General features: G+C 35.1%; 1 protein-coding gene across 1 annotated transcript; it reads right to left on the bottom strand.

Moving 5' to 3' along the window:
- Positions 1 to 1,172: 1,172 nt before the first annotated feature.
- LOC114310538 (ATPase 11, plasma membrane-type-like) lies at positions 1,173 to 18,814 on the bottom strand. Its single transcript, XM_028256582.2, has 23 exons — positions 18,567 to 18,814; positions 18,360 to 18,472; positions 16,651 to 16,742; positions 12,224 to 12,343; positions 11,969 to 12,067; positions 11,720 to 11,857; positions 11,445 to 11,579; positions 9,871 to 10,050; positions 9,401 to 9,604; positions 9,181 to 9,300; positions 8,429 to 8,548; positions 8,039 to 8,161; positions 7,424 to 7,528; positions 7,191 to 7,335; positions 6,444 to 6,608; positions 6,128 to 6,366; positions 5,977 to 6,009; positions 5,790 to 5,871; positions 5,071 to 5,231; positions 4,761 to 4,940; positions 3,684 to 3,866; positions 3,363 to 3,541; positions 1,173 to 1,470 (listed from the first exon to the last, which is right to left on the bottom strand). The coding sequence occupies exons 3-23, from the start codon at positions 16,702 to 16,704 to the stop codon at positions 1,377 to 1,379; spliced, it is 2,859 nt and encodes a 952-aa protein (XP_028112383.2). The 5' UTR covers positions 16,705 to 16,742; positions 18,360 to 18,472; positions 18,567 to 18,814; the 3' UTR covers positions 1,173 to 1,376.
- Positions 18,815 to 19,753: the final 939 nt, after the last annotated feature.

The following is a 19,753-nucleotide window of genomic DNA, read 5'->3' as shown; positions in this document are numbered from 1 at the left end:
CAAAATATAAGCATATATCAACTTTTAGATTCCATATGCCCTTCTTTGAAAAGTTAGTTATTTTAATTAGCTATTTAACTTTTTGACTATTTTAACTTGACTAAAATAGTTGTGTTTGTAAAGTTTTTTATTTTTTATTTTTTAATGATTATGAAAGAAAAAGTAAAATGATTATGAATTGAATGTGACATTTTATCTTATTAATTATTTTAATCTATTTTATCTTTTAGTAGAATATTGCAGCCAACCCTCTTCTCAAACAAATCTTTTATCATTCTCTACAAATACATGATATAGACATCAACCAACATTGCTAATAAACAATTAAGCATCCAAGGATCAAGCTGCGTTCAGATAAATCCATTACAATACAGCTCATCTTGAAACCATCCAATGCCCAACAGGACCATGTCCACAAAGCTGACAAAAAATTCACTGCATTAAAAAAGACGATGATTAATCGCAACAAGAGGAGATCTTCTATACCCTCAATCTCCCCCGTATTCATGTCTCAAAACTCTTTACCACCATATGATTGGAGAGATTGATCGCGTGGTAGATACGGTGTTTGGAACAGGAGATAAGTTCTTTATTGACCCCAATAAAGTAAAACAAAATAAAATAAATTCTAAGACGGTCACTGATTCTATTGCAACATAAACAAAGGAGTTGTAGATATAGGGGTGTTTGGGAGAGTTTTTTTGAATCAACTTATAACTTTTGACTTTTAAAAAGTTATTTTGGACTGTTTGGTTAAACGTATTTCAAATAGCTTATGATTCTAACAACTTATTTTAAGTCAAAAAAGCTGATTCTGAAAAACTACTCACCCCTTGCACTTCTAATTATCAGTTTCTACTGTGGACATGTTAATTCACGGTTATACTCTTAGATTTTTTTATTTTTTATTTTTTTAAAAATAGAAAAAGACCCAAATGGACTGTAAAATATTATTATTATTTTTTATGAAAAATGTAGACAAATAGTGAATAATAAAAAATAAAAATTAATTGAAAGAGCTACTTCACAGCTTATTTAACAAACACTACTCAGCAACTTAAATCTAATAATCCAACAGTTATACTAAACAGATTAACAGTTTCTGATTAAAGTCATAATCTATAATCTGTTAAACTATAATCTATAATCTGTTTTAACAGCTACACCAAACAGGACCATAAACTCATAAGAGAAGGTTTTATTGATGGTTTTTGTGCAGAATAGATGAGCGTTATGCACAATTGTACTAGCACAATGATTGACAAGCCAATAATGTCAGAAGAATTGCAGGTACATAACAGGACACAGCAAAAATTACAAGAAATGGAACAGAACAGCAAAAAAAACGAGAGTGTGTAGCAAGAACTCAACACTAGTTAGACGGTATAATGAGGGTTAATATCAATGTCTAATCCTCTTAGCTTAGCAAATGACTCAACCTTGCCTTTCAATGTGTGAAGCTCCCTTAACCTGCACAAGCATGAAAACAAAATTTTAATTGTACTTTGTTGATGCGTAGGTATGTGCACAACATTAGCAAAATAGAACAGTACAGTCCACCATGAATTCATAGACAACGCTTTTTCTACAATTTCAGAAACTAAAAAAAGAAAAAAAAAAAGAATGAGTAAGTTTGATTAATGCATTAATGAGTTACTATATTTTCTGGTTCAATAATTAATGATCCCCCTCACTATAGTGCATATTTAAGGAAGGGATGGACACCACAAGAGGAGGGGTAATTATTTAATAGTCTTTGGAGTATCACATGACATTATCTATATAGTGCTCTCAACCACTGAGATAGCAAAAAACTATACAGGTGGGACAATGTTCACCCACCTTTATAAGTAGTTGGGAGTCCAAGCATAACCTATCCAGGCTATGTTTGGGATAATCTTTTTTGGTTAGTTTAGTCACAAAAAGACAAAATAGACTAAAAAGCCAATAAGACAAAATGTCACATTCAAACCATAATCATTTTATTTTTTCTCTCGCAAAAGTCAAAAAAGTCAAAAAATCCACCCCAAACAAGACATTTTAGCCCCAAACTAAAATAGCCAAAAAATCAAAAAGTCAAAAAGTCAATCTACATCCCAAACAAAGGCCTAATGTGTTTTGTGATTTTTTAGTTATAGAAACAACACGTAGGCAATGCTACATGGCGCCCCGAGAATAACCAAACCAAACAAAGCCTTAAGTCCTATCAAATGAGATCGGTTATATGAATCCTTATTCTCTACTCGACTCTATCAAAAGCCATTTGGTTAGTTAAATTAAGGAGATTTATATCTCTATTTATTACACTAGCCCATGTCAATCTAAGTCTGCTATTTCCCTAGCATTTTCCCCTACCGTCACACCTCTGTTGGTTTCTGTTGTATATAACTAAACTATCTCAATCTATTCTCTCTCAGCTTATCTTCTATCGGTGCTACTCTTACCCATTCACGAATATACTCATTCCTTTCTAGTCTCTGCCACACATCCACCTTAACATTCTCATCTTAACAACATTCATCTAAATTACATTTTGTTTCTTAATTGCCCAACATTCTGTCCCATACAACATTGCCGGTCTAATAGCCGTTCTATGGAATTTTCCTTTTAATCTAGTGGGTACTCGTTTATCGCACGGTACTCCAGACGCACTCCTCCACTGAAGCCACTCTGCTTTAATTCTATGGACCACATCTGCCCCAACCTCCCTAGCCATTATGATGATCGATCCTAAATAATAAAAAAATTCACTCTTAAGTAATTCTTGGTTCTCAAATAATTTTCTAAAGGGCAGGAAGGGGCAGGCACCCAGGGGCAATCACCCCCAAAAGTTTCAAAAACCCCTCTTATTATTCTTATTATTGTAGTGTTAGATAAGAAATTTTTACTTATATAGGTTAGCCCCCTTAATTTTTAAAATATATATTTTTTTATATTTTCATTTTTTGAAAATTTAGTACCTGCCTCGAAGATTTTTTATAAGAAGTTTTAGAGATTTTATTTGGAAAATTTAATACCCACCCTTAAGTAGGATTTAGTGTACAGATTTTTTGGTCGCATATACATTCAGCCTGCTAAGATTAGAATCTTGCGTCCATCCCTAATTTAAGGCATGCGGAAACATGTACATAACAAAAAGATGTTGTAGTACTTCATATTGCCCTAAGAAGTTTTGGCTAATTCCTCTCATTGTTCTTTTTGTGATGGTTTTGGGCATGTGATCTGCTCACTTCTGCATTCAATCTCTAAGGATTTAATCCATGATTTTTTTTATGAAAATGTTGTCAACTAAGGTCAATGGAGCAGAAGTAACATTTGTATATTGTGAACATCATAGCAGAATCTCAAGGAAAGAGACTAACCTTGCAATTTCTGCACGCCTTTTAGCTTCTTCAGCCATGATACTAATGTCCCTGAAAGTGTGTCGCTCAGCAACTGACTTTGTTTCCATAGACTGTAGGCCATGAAGTGTCCGCTGTTCAGCTGCCCATGCAGCCTCACGTGCTTCCCTCCCGAAGTCCTTCTGGGTGGTGAAAGCCGTCTAGTAAAATAAAACCCACAAAATGGAAAATTTAATATTTCATTATGAATAATTGAAAATTTAGAAGTACCATAGGAACCTAGCAAATCACACCACATATTAGCATTCAATATTATTTATAGAAGATACTGGTTTCACTCACTTTTTTGTTTAGTAGAAGATTCCAGGCTTTCCCACTGAGTGCATAACGGACACCGAATTTGATAGGATCAAGAAGTATGTATGTTACAATGTTGAACAACCAAATGACACCTGTCCAACGCCAGCCAATCGCGGTAATCCCAGCAAAACCCCATGTTGCCTTGGCAGATACTAAAGTTGCAACCTGCAAAGGTAAAGCATGATCACTTCAAAACTGAGAGAAAGGGAGAGTTTTGCAACAAAAAGAAAGATGGGGGAAACGAGTCCTTCAAGAATAAAAACATTTCAGAAAATAGCATAAAACGAAAATGTTGCACATTATATGGAAGTTTATTTGAGAATAAATATGTAGAGCTGCAAAATTAAGAAGCTATTTGATATGGAAAATGTAGATGAGAAACCACTAAAGGCAGTTATTCATGACTTCAAGAAAGAAAATTCTCTTCTTTACGAAATTCTTATCTCAAAAAATAATCTCTTGTACGACCAGAGTTCTGAAAACAAGAGAATTTGATTAAACATGAGAAAAAGCAGCCGCATCAAATTAGTGAGTTTTGAGAGAGGAACTTTTCCTGAAGGGTATCAATCAAACTTAAAGAAAAGAGCTTCTTTAAAATTATTATGCTTTTCATGGGATTAATTTTATCTTTCAATGCTAGTGGCTTTGTTAGCCTGTTCTGAACAACAATTTGTGCACGTAGGACAGGGAAAAAAAATTTCCAGGGACTTTGACAAAATAAAAGCAAATACCAGCGAAGGGAAGTTTTTAACTTGATATCAACTTTAACAGGCCTATAAATCTTAAGAGAAGTGTTACGTGTCACTGTTTTGTATCATTGTTTACGTGGACTTCTGATTAGTTTCTTTGTCTGGAAATAATTATTAAGGAAATAATGACGGCGAACAATATCTTGCCATGTATCCCAATATATGGTGAAAAAAACAGGTGATATACAGTAGTCCTCAAATCTAAAATGAAAAAAATAATAATAAAAATAAAGAAATTGTAGATATGCCAATTGTCACGATATCTATTTTGAAACAAACACAAACTTACAGCAGTTCTCAACCTACTTACCAGTTGAGCAATGATGAAGGCAACAACAAGAAGACCACCAGGTCTTTCAGTGAAGGACCATCCCCTAGCACGTGTCACAAATATTAAGGCCTGACTGATGGTGCTAACTTGAAGGTACACGGCAGATGCTAGCTTTCCATTATATTTAGAATCTCTTAAATCTGATACATGGAAATGTTTCTGAGGAAGAAAAAAAAAAAAAAAAAGAATTAGAGGAAATATTTATGACTGCTTTATTTAATTCTCACTACAGAAACAATAAAAATTGAAAAACGAAACTCAAAAGGAAATGAAAAAAAGAGGTATTTACCACAAAGAAACTGGTTTTATAAGTTGTATGAAAAAATATAACAGTCATAAGGGCGAGATAACTGCCTAAGACAATCCCAGTTGCAAAAATTTCACTGAGCTTCCAACTGTCAGGAAGTGGAGATGGCTTCACCCTGTCTTTGGATATTGTCATGATGGTACCTGGAAACAAGTAATTTCAGTCAGAGATCAAAATAAGAAAGCAGAGGCGCAAATGAAAAACAAAAGGTTGTGTTTTTGTTTCCTGTTTTCTACTTCGATTTTCATTTTTTTTGGGAAACTAGAAATGAAAACTTGTTTGATATATTATTTTCATTTTCAAAGAAATGGAACTGATTTCAAAATTTTTGGAAACCAAAAAAAAAAAGGTGTTTTCACTTGTTTTCCAAACAAGTTATCACTCTTTCTTCTCTGCCCCACCACCGAGACATCCAGCCAATCATTGGCAAGCTCCGCCGATCACCAAATCTGTCAATCCTAGACTCTTAGTCACCACCTCCGACAACTCATCAAACATATTTCTCTATTTTTGTTCTCATTTTTCAAAATATTTGTGTATACCAAACAAGTTTTCTAAAAACAAAAACAAAAACTTGTTTCCAGTTTTTTGTAAACAGGAAACTGACAATGTTAACAAATGTAAGGTAAAGATATGACTCGAAACAGTTGTGTTAACCATGGGAAAGAAGAGAATGGAACTTAAGGCACAGTAGTGCTCACCATCATTAAGTATAGCAATCACAAGAACCATGAAAGGTGGGAAGTTGAACCTCCAAAAAGCAGACAGCAACAGAAAACCTAGCTGTTAGACAAATCCCAGTCACCAATTAGAGGTTTCTAGTGCAGTCAACACATTGTCAAGCTTTTCATATAGTTTAAATCCTAGAGAATACTGAGGGAAACTTACCACTATACGAATTGTGATAGACACGGCATATATCTGGAGAAACAGAGAACTTCAGCATTCGTATTCAAGAATTTGTATCCGAGAAACACATGTTTTGACTAAAAATTTTGCTTCCTCGAAGAATGCCAAAAAGAAAACAAAAATATCTTACTGTGTAGTTCTTCATTCTTTGAAAGATGGCACGGCTTGTTAAAACAGCACTAATAATTACACTCAACCCAGGCTCAGTCAGAACAATATCAGACGCACTTCGAGCAGCATCTGTTGCATCTGCCACGGCAATTCCTATGTCTGCTTTCTTTAATGCAGGTGCATCATTGACTCCATCACCTGTCATTCCACATATGTGTTCTCTACCTTGTAATATCTTCACAATCTCGTACTTGTGTTCTGAAGGAAAGTATCAAGTCAGAAATAGGGTAAACAAGAGAGTTCACAAATTTTCATGATCTTGCCAGCATTATTACCAGGAAAGACACCAGCAAAGCCATCAGCTTTCTCGATGAGTTCATCAATTGGTAGAGCCGCAACAGACTGGTCCTTGTGATCACCAAGTAAAGCTGATGAAGGGTACATGTTTGTACCCATTCCAAGCCGTCTCCCTGTCTCCTTAGCAATTGCCAGCTGGTCGCCTGAAAGATGATCCAATTGCGGTCATAATTATGGCCCTCATGCGTGCAGCTTATGGAGCTGCTTATAGCTGCTGCTTCTTTTATTTTATTTTTTTGAATTCTTGTGCCAAGAGTGTTTGGTGCAACTTTTGCTTACAACTATATGAGGTAGAAATAACTTATACAAGCTATAAAAAAAAACTAATTATTGGGAAGCATTCAATGGTAAAACCTTGGCCTAAAAACGTTAAGGTTATGGGTTCAAGTCTCGGGGCAACCACTTTGTGCACTATGCCAAAGGTTAAGTGTGTACCCACTCTTTCCCCTCTCAAACACACATTAATGTGTACTATTTGGGCGTTGCTTTTATTATTATTTTTTATTTTTTTAGGGAATGGGGTGCTTTTAGCTTATGCTTTTAGATTATCAGCTTATATCTTGCAAGAAGCTGGCAATTTCAAAATTGTGACACAGTAACTGGAAATTTCATTTAAACTGGGATTGTGAATATGATTTAATGTGGATTTAGTACTAATGATAAACAGCAAATTAATCACTTTCAAAGGTGAAAAAAAAAATTAACTAATCGCTTGCGATGCACACCTGTGATCATTTTAACACTCACTCCAAGACCTAGAGCTCTTCTAATAGTTTCAGCACTGTCATGGCGAGGTGGATCAAAGAGAGGGAGAAGACCAAGAAATTCCCATGGTCCACCGGGACTGTCTTTGGTACCAGCAGGTACTTCCTGTTAAACCAAATAAACCCTTCATTTGTAAAGGCAATGGAGTAACAGACTTGAGGAGAAACTAGCGAGTGACTAAAAGCTTAATTACCTGGCGAGCAACTGCAAGGGATCGAAGTCCACGTTCTGCAAATTTATCTATCACGGAGTGTACCCTTTTCTCAATTTCTGATTTGTTCCAGGCCAGATTGAGAATCTAGCAGTTACACATAAAAAGAAGTTCAAAGTTTTAGGATAAACTATAATCTAAAAGCATGTATACTTTAAATCAAGAGAAAATCCTATGTCAAACAGCATAGCGTTTTGGTTTGAATAAAATCTATGCTCTGAAACAAGAGCTGGACAAGAGTGTTTGACAACAGAAAATAGGACCACCGACCATGTTCTTAATTTTCTAGAAGTTCCTTGAAACTATCTTCTTAATTTGTCTCCTTATGTTAACTACATCTAATGAGTGAACAAACCAATATTGATGAGAATAACTGTGGATAAACTTCGCTTTCGGAGAGGTAAAAATGATTCAAAAAAATTTGGACAGTTTGCTTGATTGGGCATCCCCACCAGTGCTACTATTGAAATATATATGATTTTAAGAAATAAATGGATGGCCACACCTACTATGGCTACACATATCGATATTCAGATAAGATTTACATAGTGAAGTGGTCAAAATGAATGTACATCTCAAAGTATTAAAACTTCGTACCTGCTCCGGTGCACCTTTGCTCGCTCTGTGCATTTTCCCTGCACTATCTATGTATGTCAGTGCCGTCCTCTTATCAGTTGGATTGAAAGGAAGGAAATGAATTTCTGTAATCCCAATTCGTGCCTTAAAAAAGAGCCAACATAATTTGTAATCAATTTCACTATCATATTTTAACCATAAGAAAATCATCTCAATATTTTATGAGCTGCAAAGCTTGTTTAAATAGAACCTTCAATAATGCGTAATCAATAAAAATTGCAAGCGTACTCTACATATGATGTTCTCATCATCATACAAGAAAAACCCAATGAAGAGTAAAGGTAGATTTTTGCTTGTGAACAAATGATGAGAAGAGAGCACAAGCTCGGCAAAATTAATAAGAACCAGTACCTCCTTAGGATCAGCCAACATTGAAACAATTGCTGTGTCAATAGCATCTTGGTTCTCCAACCTTGAGGCTCTTGCAGCCATCAACACAACCATATCTCCGTCAACGCCTTTGGTGAAAACCTGTAGCAACATGAATGACTTCAATTTTTTTGGTGACAAATTAACTTTCATTCTAAGAATGCTAAGGGCAATATAAGTCTAAAAATATCATTGTTCTTCTACATTGCATGCAGCTCTTTCATCTAGTCTAAACAGAATCACATTTACCATATACTCAAAAATTCATTTTGCAATGTTTTTCCTAGTCACCAAGCTTGTATTCAAGGACAACTTTACCAGTAATTGCAGGAATTAGTTGTTTTTGAATTATTTTGCATAGACCTAAGTTGACATAGATGCACTAGTGAAAAAGAAATTAATTGATTTAAATTATTTTTTTTTATTTAATTGAGCTTATAGTCCTTAATAGAGCAAAATGGCAAACAAGATTTCATGTAGCCAACCCCACTTGATTGAGACACAAGGCTTAGTTTGGTTTGGTTTAAAAGTGTGTCTTGTTCAGACTTGTGGTTTGATGTGAAATAAAGATGATGCTATGACCTTTAAAAACCATGTAGACCATAGTTTTAGTAGACAATGCAAACTTTGTAATAACTGAACTGTGCCCTAGTTCCCATTAGCAAGGGTATCTATGAGAGTTCGTTGCAAAGTTAAGCAGATTAAAAGAAACAGAGGCAGAACAGAAGTATCACCTCAACCATATTTTTGTCCACTGTAAGTTTGTTGAGAGTTAAAGTGCCTGTTTTATCACTGCATAACACATCCATACCGGCCATTTCCTCAATTGCCGTCATTCTTTTTGTTATGGCACCCTGCATAACAAGTTTATTTATTTTTTAGTTTCTACACGTTAATAAAGATAATTTTAATGCAACAACACTCTTCCACAGAAGTATTGGCAGCACTACAAACCTGCTGGGATAAGCGATGGGAACCGATGGCCATTGTAACAGAAAGAACTGTTGGCATTGCAATGGGAATTCCACCAATGAGTAGAACAAGAAGGTCATCTATAGCCGAACGATATTTCCTCTTTTGGGAACAAATTACGATGATTTCAATTACCATCCCTGTGGCAATTGAGCAAATGCAGAAGTTGCCGATTGCAGTCAACACCTGGACTCATCAAGAAAAATGATATTCCATACAACAATAACCAATTAAAATTTTTCTCATATGTTATATGAAAGACCTCACAGATTAAGTAACTTTAGTGGGCATATAAGCATCAAAGTAACAATGTCAAAATACATATAATAGATCACTTGATAGCAAAATTTTCTTTTCCTTTCTTCCCCTTTTTTTGGTAGTCTTAACACTAGCAACATATGAGCATTCAACTCTAATGTATAGTCAAGATGAAAGGAATTTCTTAAGTGAACCTTCTGGAAGTGCCCAATATGAGTAGTGTTTTCCACAAGATGAGCTGCCTTTCCAAAGAAAGTATGTACTCCTGTTGCAATAACGACTGCTTCGATTTCACCTTGCTTACATGTTGAACCTGAGTATATGCCATCACCGGGATTTTTGGTTACTGGGAGTGACTCTCCTGTAAGGGCAGACTGAAAACAAAGAGTTTATAATCAATATCCCAGATCTTAAAAATAGACAAATTTTACTTTATAAATATTTTTTGCCTTTATTTTTTTTTTTTTTCTCTCTCTCCCTTCAAACATTTATCCAGTTACATGTTTTATTTGTAAGCAAGAAAACTTAAGAAAGGTACTCTACATTAATCTCTAATGGTCAATATAGTAAATGTTAAGACGGCATAATCAATCATAAAAACATCGATAATATCTTTAAAAAATAATAAAAATAAAAATAAAAATTTGAGGAAAGAAAGAGACTACTAAAGGTTGGTATTATATGTCATTTTCTTGAGTAAACGGATCCTCCAAGAAATGCAGCTTTGGCAAATTAAAATAAGATTATGCTTTCAATGAGAATATTATAACATCCAACAAAGAAAACAGAAACATTGACAAAAATATAATAATTATTTTAACAGTGCTAGAGACACCATCACACATACCAATGAAAATGACGAGATGAAATAGATTTCCCTTTTTTTTTTTCTTTTTTTTTTTTTTTTTTGAGTAATTCTATCAACATAGAATATGGAATACAAACTGTTCATAGAAGGCATGTTGCTTTCATTTTACTTTTCATTTGTTTTTGTTTTCACTTACCTGTTGAAGGAAGCCACATTAACTTCTGTGAATAATTCTGTATTCCTCTTCTGTGTTAGCAGAACTACTATTTTCTTTCAGAGACCGAGATAAGAGAGGTTTGCAAGACATATTGGGGAGCGTATGCTTTTTGTGCAACTTATTTAAGTTGTTTATAATAGTTTTAGGGTTAATTATACTTTTATTCTTTATAGATTGATTTAAATTTTACTGTAGTTTCTATAGTTTTAATTTGAACAATTTGGTATCCATACTTTAAGTCTTATTTGATTTAATCATTTTGTCTAAATTGAAGGTTAAAATTAATAATTTTTTAACACTTGTCAATTTAAGTCTAGTTTCAATTTGGTCATTACATGTAAATTGGAGGTTAAAATTAATAATTTTGGGACACTTGTAAATTTTTTTAAGGTGTATACGTAAATAAAATTAACAAAAAATCAAATTGAAACTAGATTTAAAGTGTGGAGACCAAATTGTTCAAATTGAAACTATAAAGACTAAATAGTCGGACCGTGGCAATACATTGAAGAAAAACTCATTTGTTCACAAGACAGAAGTCCAATGCAAATAAATAAGCAATATTTTTCAAAATAGAATTGGAGAGATTCAAGCTATACCCCCTTTTTCTTTTTCTTTTCCTGATCAATATATGAAACATGCATTCAATCTCTTATTCTAGCAAATCTGACTCTTTTTTTTAAAACTGTCTATATATATATATATATATGTTTAACTCAAGTTTGCTAGAGTTGTTCTCAAACCTGATCAATTTTCAAAGGATCCCCTTCAAGCAGACGTGCATCAGCAGGAATAATATCTCCTAGTTTGATACTAATAATGTCTCCAGGAACCAACACAGATGCATCTTCCTCCTTCCATTTCCCATTACGTAAAACCTGACGAGAAAATTTAGATTCCAAATTGAAAAAAAAAAAGGTCAAACAAAAAGAAGACAAGAAAGGGAATGAGATAAAATGCAAAAGCTAGAATTTCAAGGAAAAAGTAGTTAAACACAAACAAAATTTTCGAGGTAAACCTTAGTTTTTGGAGCTAACCGAGCCATAAGGGCTGCAGCTGCATTTCCAGCATTATTTTCCTCTATAAAACTTATGGTTGAATTGATTATTAGGAGTATCACGATGCCAATAAAATCTTGGTAATCAATGTCCTTTCTCTGCACAAAGAATGTTTTGCAACAGCAATAAGGAAATGGAATTCTAGTTTCGATATTTTCGCTTGTCCTCAAATAGATGTATGTGCATATGATAGACCTCCATAAACTCACCCCTCCATGTGCAAGGGAGATAGCCATGATTGCTGCTGCTTCCATAACCCATGATAGAGGATTCCACATAAAACCTAAAAACTTAAGTACTTTACTTTCCTGTTAAATAAATGGCACAATTACAAGTCAAGATAATGGTAGAAATTATCAAGAACATAATTACCCTTTTTAAGTAACAACAGCACAAGGACCATGACACGGGGAGAAAAGAAGAAAAAAAAAGAAAAGAAGAAGCTGAATCAAGTTACAGGAAACCTTTTTCTCCTCAAGCTTGTTGTATCCAAACATGTCCAGACGCTTCTGGACGTCATCTGAACTGAGACCCTCTCTTGTGCATTCCAACTTTTCGAAAACTTCTTCAATAGGAATGTTTTCCTGCCAAAAAAAAATGTCAGGTTAGCAGATTATTATTGAACATACTTCCACATTTACGTCTCTAAGCCAGGCACACCACTGATATTGGGGATACAATAGTTGTCCCTGACAGTATGATTGATTCAGCAACAAAAGTTATCATCACATCCATTGACAGTACTTGATACAAAAGTTATGTAAGTTGCCTAAGGAATTATCCAAACAAAATTCGTTCTTGATTCTTATTTATGCTGTTTTCACACTTCCAGTCCAGCAAAGGTAATTATTGGTAAGTGGAAACAAGTTCCTCTGGTAGAAAATAAAATAATTGTAAAATAAATTGATAGAGAGAGAATAAATTGTATGTATTATTGATTATCTCCTTGATTGAGATATATTGTATGTACATTATATAGGAGATGTGGGTGGAGAGTAGGTGTAGGTGTAGTGGAGTAGGTGGAGTAGGTGTAGTGGTAGTAGGTGGAGTAGGTGGAATTTTAACAGCCCCCCTCAAACTCAAGGAGGATAAACAGAAACCAACTTGAGTTTGGAGAGAGTAACAAACAGGAAAATAAGATAGGAGACACTGTATGGTTGTGTCGGACCGTTGTAGCAGATAATGTCTAGACAGTTCACGAGGTCACACCGGACCGATGGAGAAGCTAACCGGAATCAATGTCGGGACAGTTTTTGGGGTCATGCCGGACCGTTGGAAAAGCTAACCGGAATCAATGTCGGGACAGTTTTATGGGGTCATGCCGGACCGCTGGAAAAGCTAACCGGAATCAATGTCGGGACAGTTTTATGGGGTCATGCCGGACCGCTGTAAAAGCTAACCGGAATCAATGTCGGGACAGTTTATGGGGTCATGTCGGACCGTTGGAAAAGTCGCACCCTCAAAAGGTGTGCCCAATCTTTCAAAAGGCGTGCCCAATCTATAAAAAGGCGTGCCATCAAAAGGCGTGCCATCAAAAGACGCGCCCATGTTGTCGTCTAGCGCCGAGCGGCGCATGATGCGCGTGTCTGCCTTGGCTATTTAACCAAGACGGAGGCTGAGGCAAAGGCGAAGACAAAAAACTTGCGAAAAAAACTTCTGAAAAACTCTACGTTTTCTGAGAGAGAAACTCTGTAACACTCTGTTGCCCAGAAAATGGCCTCTTCTTCCCGTGGTCTGCTCACTCTCTTTCCCGACCTCAACGAGTCAACAAGAGAGATAACTGGTGCGGTGGCCCGTGAACCTCAACCAAACGCCTCTGAGTTTGCTCCGTTGACCTTTCCTATGCGGTCTGTGGAGCAAAGAATGGCAGCACAATCAGATATTGAGGCCAATCAGTATACATTGAAGTCATGTGTGGAGACGATGACGGCAGTCACAAACTTGTCGCACCGGCTTCAGAGTAGGACAAATGAGGTGCAGCAGTTAAACGCCCAACTGGCTCTGTTCCAACGCATGTATAAGGATGCGCGAGCAGAGATATGTGTGCTAAAAGCGGAAAACAAGGATCTGAAGCGGAAGGCCACCGTGATGTTCCGATTTGGAGGTCCGCCATATGCTGCAGTGGAGGAGCAGGGGGGAGTGAACGTGCTCGGCGGCGCAGGAAACACGGAGGCAGCACCATCAAGGGCCGTCCAGGACGGAGGCAAGAAGAGACCGGCGGAAGAGGCGAAGAAGTGAGGTCGGTGGGTGGCCGTCTGCAGAAAAGAAAACAAATCTGTTGTTGTTGTGATGGTGGTCTCTGTTTTTTTTTTTTTTTGGTTTTTTTTTTTTTTGTTTTTTTTTTTGTTTTTTTTTTTTTTTTGTGGTGTAAAATGTGGATCGGGGTGAGCCCCGACATGAATAAAATGAGGTTGGTGTGCAGTTTTTTTTTTTTTTTTTTTTTTTTTTTTTGACTCAAACCCAAGTTCTCCGGAAGGCTAAAAATAGAGAGGTAGGGTGAGAAAATAAAGTATAAAAGAAAATAAAAAAGAAGAGAAGTGTGTGAATAAAGGTGAAGAGAAATGTGTGAAGGTTAAAGTAATAAAAAAATAAAAAGGAAATGGGAGATTCAAATGTGTTGGGGCGGGTCCTACCACTAATGGAAAAGGAAGATGATGGGTGTGCAAACCAGTTTGTGTTTTGTGTTCTTGTCAAAAGATGGAGTAAAATAAATATAAAAAAAAAGAAAAGAAAGCTGAGTGGGGAACATGAGTGTGTGGAAAGAAGGAAAAAGAAAAAGTATGAGTTGGAGACTTGTGCTGTTTCTGTTTCAGATACCAAAAGCTTCAGGGGTCCAAGGTCCCCCGCACATGGTGGTATATAATCATTTTCCAGTTGGACAATTTGGCCAAGTTGGTTTGAGTTGCATGGGCATCACTTATATCCAGAGGTGTTTGGTTGGAGTGGTGGAATAGTATTTTATGAGAGAGTGAGAGGAAGTGATAATAAAAATAATGTGTTTATCTGTGTATGATAGGAGAGAGAGAGAGATCATGCATCTCTTGGGTGTGTGAGCTGGTGTGTCTGTGTGTGCATGTGTATCTCTTTACATTTTCAACACTCAAAACAGCCGAGAGAGAAGAGGGTGAAGTCATTGCGCCTCTCTGCTGACCCATCCACAAAAAGACCAGCATCACTGACGGAGGAGGTGGTTAGGATACGCCGAATGCGTGAAGTGAATCAGGAGGCAGTTCTTCTTGCACTGTGCTCCAAGACTTTCACATCCAGAGTGATAATTTTCAGTGGAACAAAGCAGGCTGCACATAGGCTGAAGATTTTATTTGGATTAGCTGGGTTCAAAGGTGCCGAACTACATGGAAATCTTACCCAAGCCCAGCGTCTTGATGCTTTGGAACTTTTCAAGAAGCAGCAAGTAGATTTTCTTATTGCAACTGATGTTGCTGCTCATGGACTTGACATCATTGGTGAAGAGCCGGATTGTTGCAGAGCAATCAACAACTAAATGGTCTCAGATCATTGACCAAATGGAGGATCAAGTGGCCGCAATTCTCCAAGAAAAGAGGGAAGAGATGGAGTGAAGGCATGTGTAGAGGTCCGGCGGGCGGCCAAGGCGAGGCTGCCGCCCGCCGGTGAAGCAGAATTACTAACTTCTTAACCTTGCTCTGATACCATGTAAAATAAATTGATAGAGAGAGAATAAATTGTATGTATTATTGATTATCTCCTTGATTGATATATTGTATGTACATTATATAGGAGATGTGGGTGGAGAGTAGGTGTAGGTGTAGTGGAGTAGGTGGAGTAGCCTACACCTACTCTCCACCCACATCTCCTATATAATGTACATACAATATATCAATCAAGGAGATAATCAATAATACATACAATTTATTCTCTCTCGATCAATTTATTTTACAATAATAATCATAATCATTGTGTAATTCAAATAATTTTTCAATTGTTGTGCAGCTACAAATCTATGGTCCCATCTTTCAACAAGGATATAATCTATAACGCAGGGACACTCCAAAACAGGTGACGTAACACTGTTGGACACACCAGGGAAACGGGACATGCCTGCCAGGGACACGGCAAACACGTATGAAACATGCTAACTAGTGTGTCCTTTTATTTAATTAATATGTTTTTTCGGGACACACCAACTAGTTTTTTTTTTTTTTTCCCTCTCTTCTTTAGTGTTTTTGATGGATGTTAGAAGTTGAATGTTCATTACTTTTTTTATCTTTTTTATAGTTGATCTATTAATTTAGATCTGGCGAGTTTTTTTTGAGTTTATAATATTGAATTAGTGTTAATTTTGATTAATTTTGATTGTTTGTGGATGTGGAAGTAATAATATTAACCTACATAGAAAATAAAAATATACAAAAAAAAAAATTTATTTTTGTGTCCCTGTCATGTCCATGTCCTCATTTTTTTAAAAAAAAAAATCACTGTGTCCTATATCCGTGTCCGTACCCATATCCGTATCCATGTATGCTCTTCTTTGGATATAACATTCTCATTGCATTGATCCAGCAATATTAAAGGGCTGCCACTTAAAGTACTCTCACATAGCTAGGACAGTACAAAGCCACCATAGCACTTATCACATATGACACGTATCAAAACATGACCTAGAAACAAAGATGTGGCATTTATCAAGAAGATAGGGTGGCTAGCTAAGTAATCTATCTGTTAAATTATCACTAATATCATAAACTCCAATGCAATGTCTAGATAGAAGATACAAATAATTGTCATTCAGGGCTCAGTATGGTGTTGGTTTGTAGATAAACAATACAAAACACCAAAAATAGAAACATAGTGTTAACCATATGATTTTGCAATTAGGTGCAGAAAAACAGCATGGTAAACCAAACAGTTGTACCAAATCAACAGTTTCTTTGTTGACAGCTTCGAGGGCAAATGTTCCCATTTCCATTGTGGCTGTCCTGCTTCAACGCCCAACCCAGCAACGAACTGCATATTCAGAAACTTCTCATCAAATCACTTCATGGTGTAGAAAAGAATCACCCAAATTAATTTATCAAAAAAAAAAAAAAGAATCACCCAAATTAACAATACTGTAGACAATTAAAGATGTGAAATACAAATGAATGGCTAATGAAAAACCCTTTTTCCTTAAATTTGCTTAGCCTAAACAATTACATGAAGAAAAAAAAAAAAAAAAACTTGAAATGCACGTTGTGTGTTCTTTTTTGGCCTGGAAAATTAAAAAGTTGCCTCAACTACTCCACACATTTGATATTAGGCATACATTTGGATGCATTTTTCTTTATATGTTTGTTTCTTCGCTTTCTCATGTCTTGTACAATAAATACTGAAATCTTAAATCCGAATTTTGATTATTTTATCTTCCTACATTTGCTTAGAATTGCAACAGGTTAAAAGTAAAGTGGAGTAAAAATTAAGTAGCCTGTTTCGTTGGTGAGCTGTTTCCGAAAACAGTTTTCAATAAATTTTTTAACAAACAACCTAACTTTTTCATAATCCCTAAAAAGTTGTTTTCATACAAAAATGAAAACGATATCAAAGCATTGGGTGTTTCAAACTATTCATTGTTTTGTTTCGGAAAACAGAAAAAACGAAAACTAAGAAAAGGAAAACAGAACCAAACAAGAAGAATCACAATGCTCACCACAATCATGGGCATGTAGCTATGGCATAACCAGTGACACCACTGAATGATGAAATGTTTTTATAGTATATGTAGATTCTATCCAAATTTTTTGGGTTTTACAAAGTGAACCCAGTGGAATCAGGAAACAATAAAAACAAATTTATGGGTTTCACAACTTGACTCCAATGGAATAATAAATAATAATAATTATAATAAAAGACACTTAAAAGCAAACCTTTTTGCTTCTTATTAACCCACAGAGACTATCTCACACACTTAGAAACATATTCAATTTAATGTAGTGTTAGTATTTATTGATGGTATATATGTAGCCAAATTTGTCATATATTGATATTCGAAGAATCATTTACATTTTGTTTTGAGCTTTTAGGTTTTTTTTTTTTTTTTTTTTTTTTACATATATCGAAAAAGAAATGCTTGATAGCATAAATAATGAGATTATCATGCAGCAATTTCAAAAAATGAAAACTCACCAAGGACAATTGTAGAAATTACATATTTTGCTTATTTTTGTTAAAACAATATTATTAATATCTTAATTGTTGTTTTAATTTGACAAGTTTAAATTACTTTTGTTGAAGTAATTGGGAGTATATAAAATTCAACTAAAACTTTTACATTATGACATTCATGATAACTTGTTCAGTGTCTCTTAATGAAATTCCTGACTACATCACTGACACAACAACAATCCCATAATAAATCATTCAAGATCCTCCTTTGGGAACATGAATACATATACATACATACACATTCACATATCAATGCGTAATTGTGTAACATTTGAACCCAGATCGGCAGTTTATAATACTGATGCATCAACAAAAAATTAAGCAGAACCAAACAAAAAATGATCTGGTTTAACATTTCATCAAACAACTGGTAGGCACTACAAATTCACTCACTACACTGCTGCATGAAATCAAAAGGCGTACCTAAGCAAACTCAAAGAGAGGGCTTGATCAACATGAACCCACTTGACATCACCAATTTTACCCAAATGGGTTGCGAGTATTGGGTGACAAAATGTGTGCTTCCAATATATAACCTGCGAAAGATGCATATCGACATCAATTCGATTCTAATTAGGCGAATGTTTTAGATGCCAGAAGAGAGAGAGAGAGAGAGAGAGAGAGGTTTACTGGAAACGGAGAGGATAGAGCCATGAACGTAAACATCAATGAGGTAGAAGACGAAAAGAGAGCTTTTGGAGTTCCGTCAACAGCAACATCAACAACGACACAGCAAAAAAACTGCTGTTTCTCTCTCACTCTCTCACTCTCTCTCAAGAGAGAGTGTGACGTGACGTTCAATGCACAACGCTTTTGGTGTTAGGTGCTTTCTTGCTCTGGCTTGTGTTTTGGCAATGTTTTCGTTTTGGGTTTGGCTTATTATGGCGTCGCTTGACAATTACATTAAAAGTTTTTTTTTTTTTTTTTTGGGTACTTTTTGTAAAAATAGAAGTCAAAAATAAATTAATTTTTAAACTACTTCATAAAATAAGTCATGTCGTCGTCTTGTTGATAGCCTCATTTTGAGATGAACATCGTTATTTAAGATAAAAATTAAATTAAATTAAATTTTTAAGTGATTGTTTGGGATGTACTTATTTATCTTTTTTGTTCACATTATTTCTTTATTTTTTTATATATCTTTTCATAAAAATTAAAAAAGTATACTTATTTAGCTTTTGTTTGGCTAACTTAGGCTTCGTTTGGCAAAGAGGTTTGAGGTTATTTTAGCACAAAATAGGCTATTTTAGCCACAATAAATAAAAGATCACATCTAACTCATAATCATTACACTCTTCTCTCACAAAAAAAAGTTAAAAAAGTCAAAAAACCCTCCTCAAACCAAGCTTTTTAACCCATGTTAAAATAGCAAAAAAAGCCAAAAAGTCGAAAAGTCAACCCACTTCCCAAACAGAGGCTTAGTTGGCCTAAAAAATCACAAAAGACAAAATAAGTTAAATAAGTCAATTGATTTGGCATAAACTATAAAAGTCAAAAAAATTATTAATAGGTTGTTTGGAAAGTACTAGATTAATATTTTTTTTTTTACTTTTTACGAAAAAACCTGAAATATAGGTTGGGTTTTGAGTGATGTGGTAGAGAGGTGACATAATTTAAATAAAATAATTATGACCTAAATAGGATAATGTACTAAAATAGCACATGCCAAACAACTACTAAAAAAGTTAAAAAGTCCATACTATTTGGAGGCAGCTTGTGGGGGAAGTCTAGAGGATAAAATTATTATTTTGTCTTTTGAATTCAACAATCCAAAAGTCAAGTCAAAAAGTCAAAAAGGTAAAATGGTCATTTTGCTT

The sequence above is a fragment of the Camellia sinensis genome, chromosome 11, assembly GCF_055761805.1.
Source record: "Camellia sinensis isolate YWXY chromosome 11, ASM5576180v1, whole genome shotgun sequence".
NCBI lineage: Eukaryota > Viridiplantae > Streptophyta > Magnoliopsida > Ericales > Theaceae > Camellia > Camellia sinensis.
The sequence above is the reverse complement of the archived record's forward strand: the minus strand, read 5'-3'. Positions and strand labels throughout refer to the sequence as shown.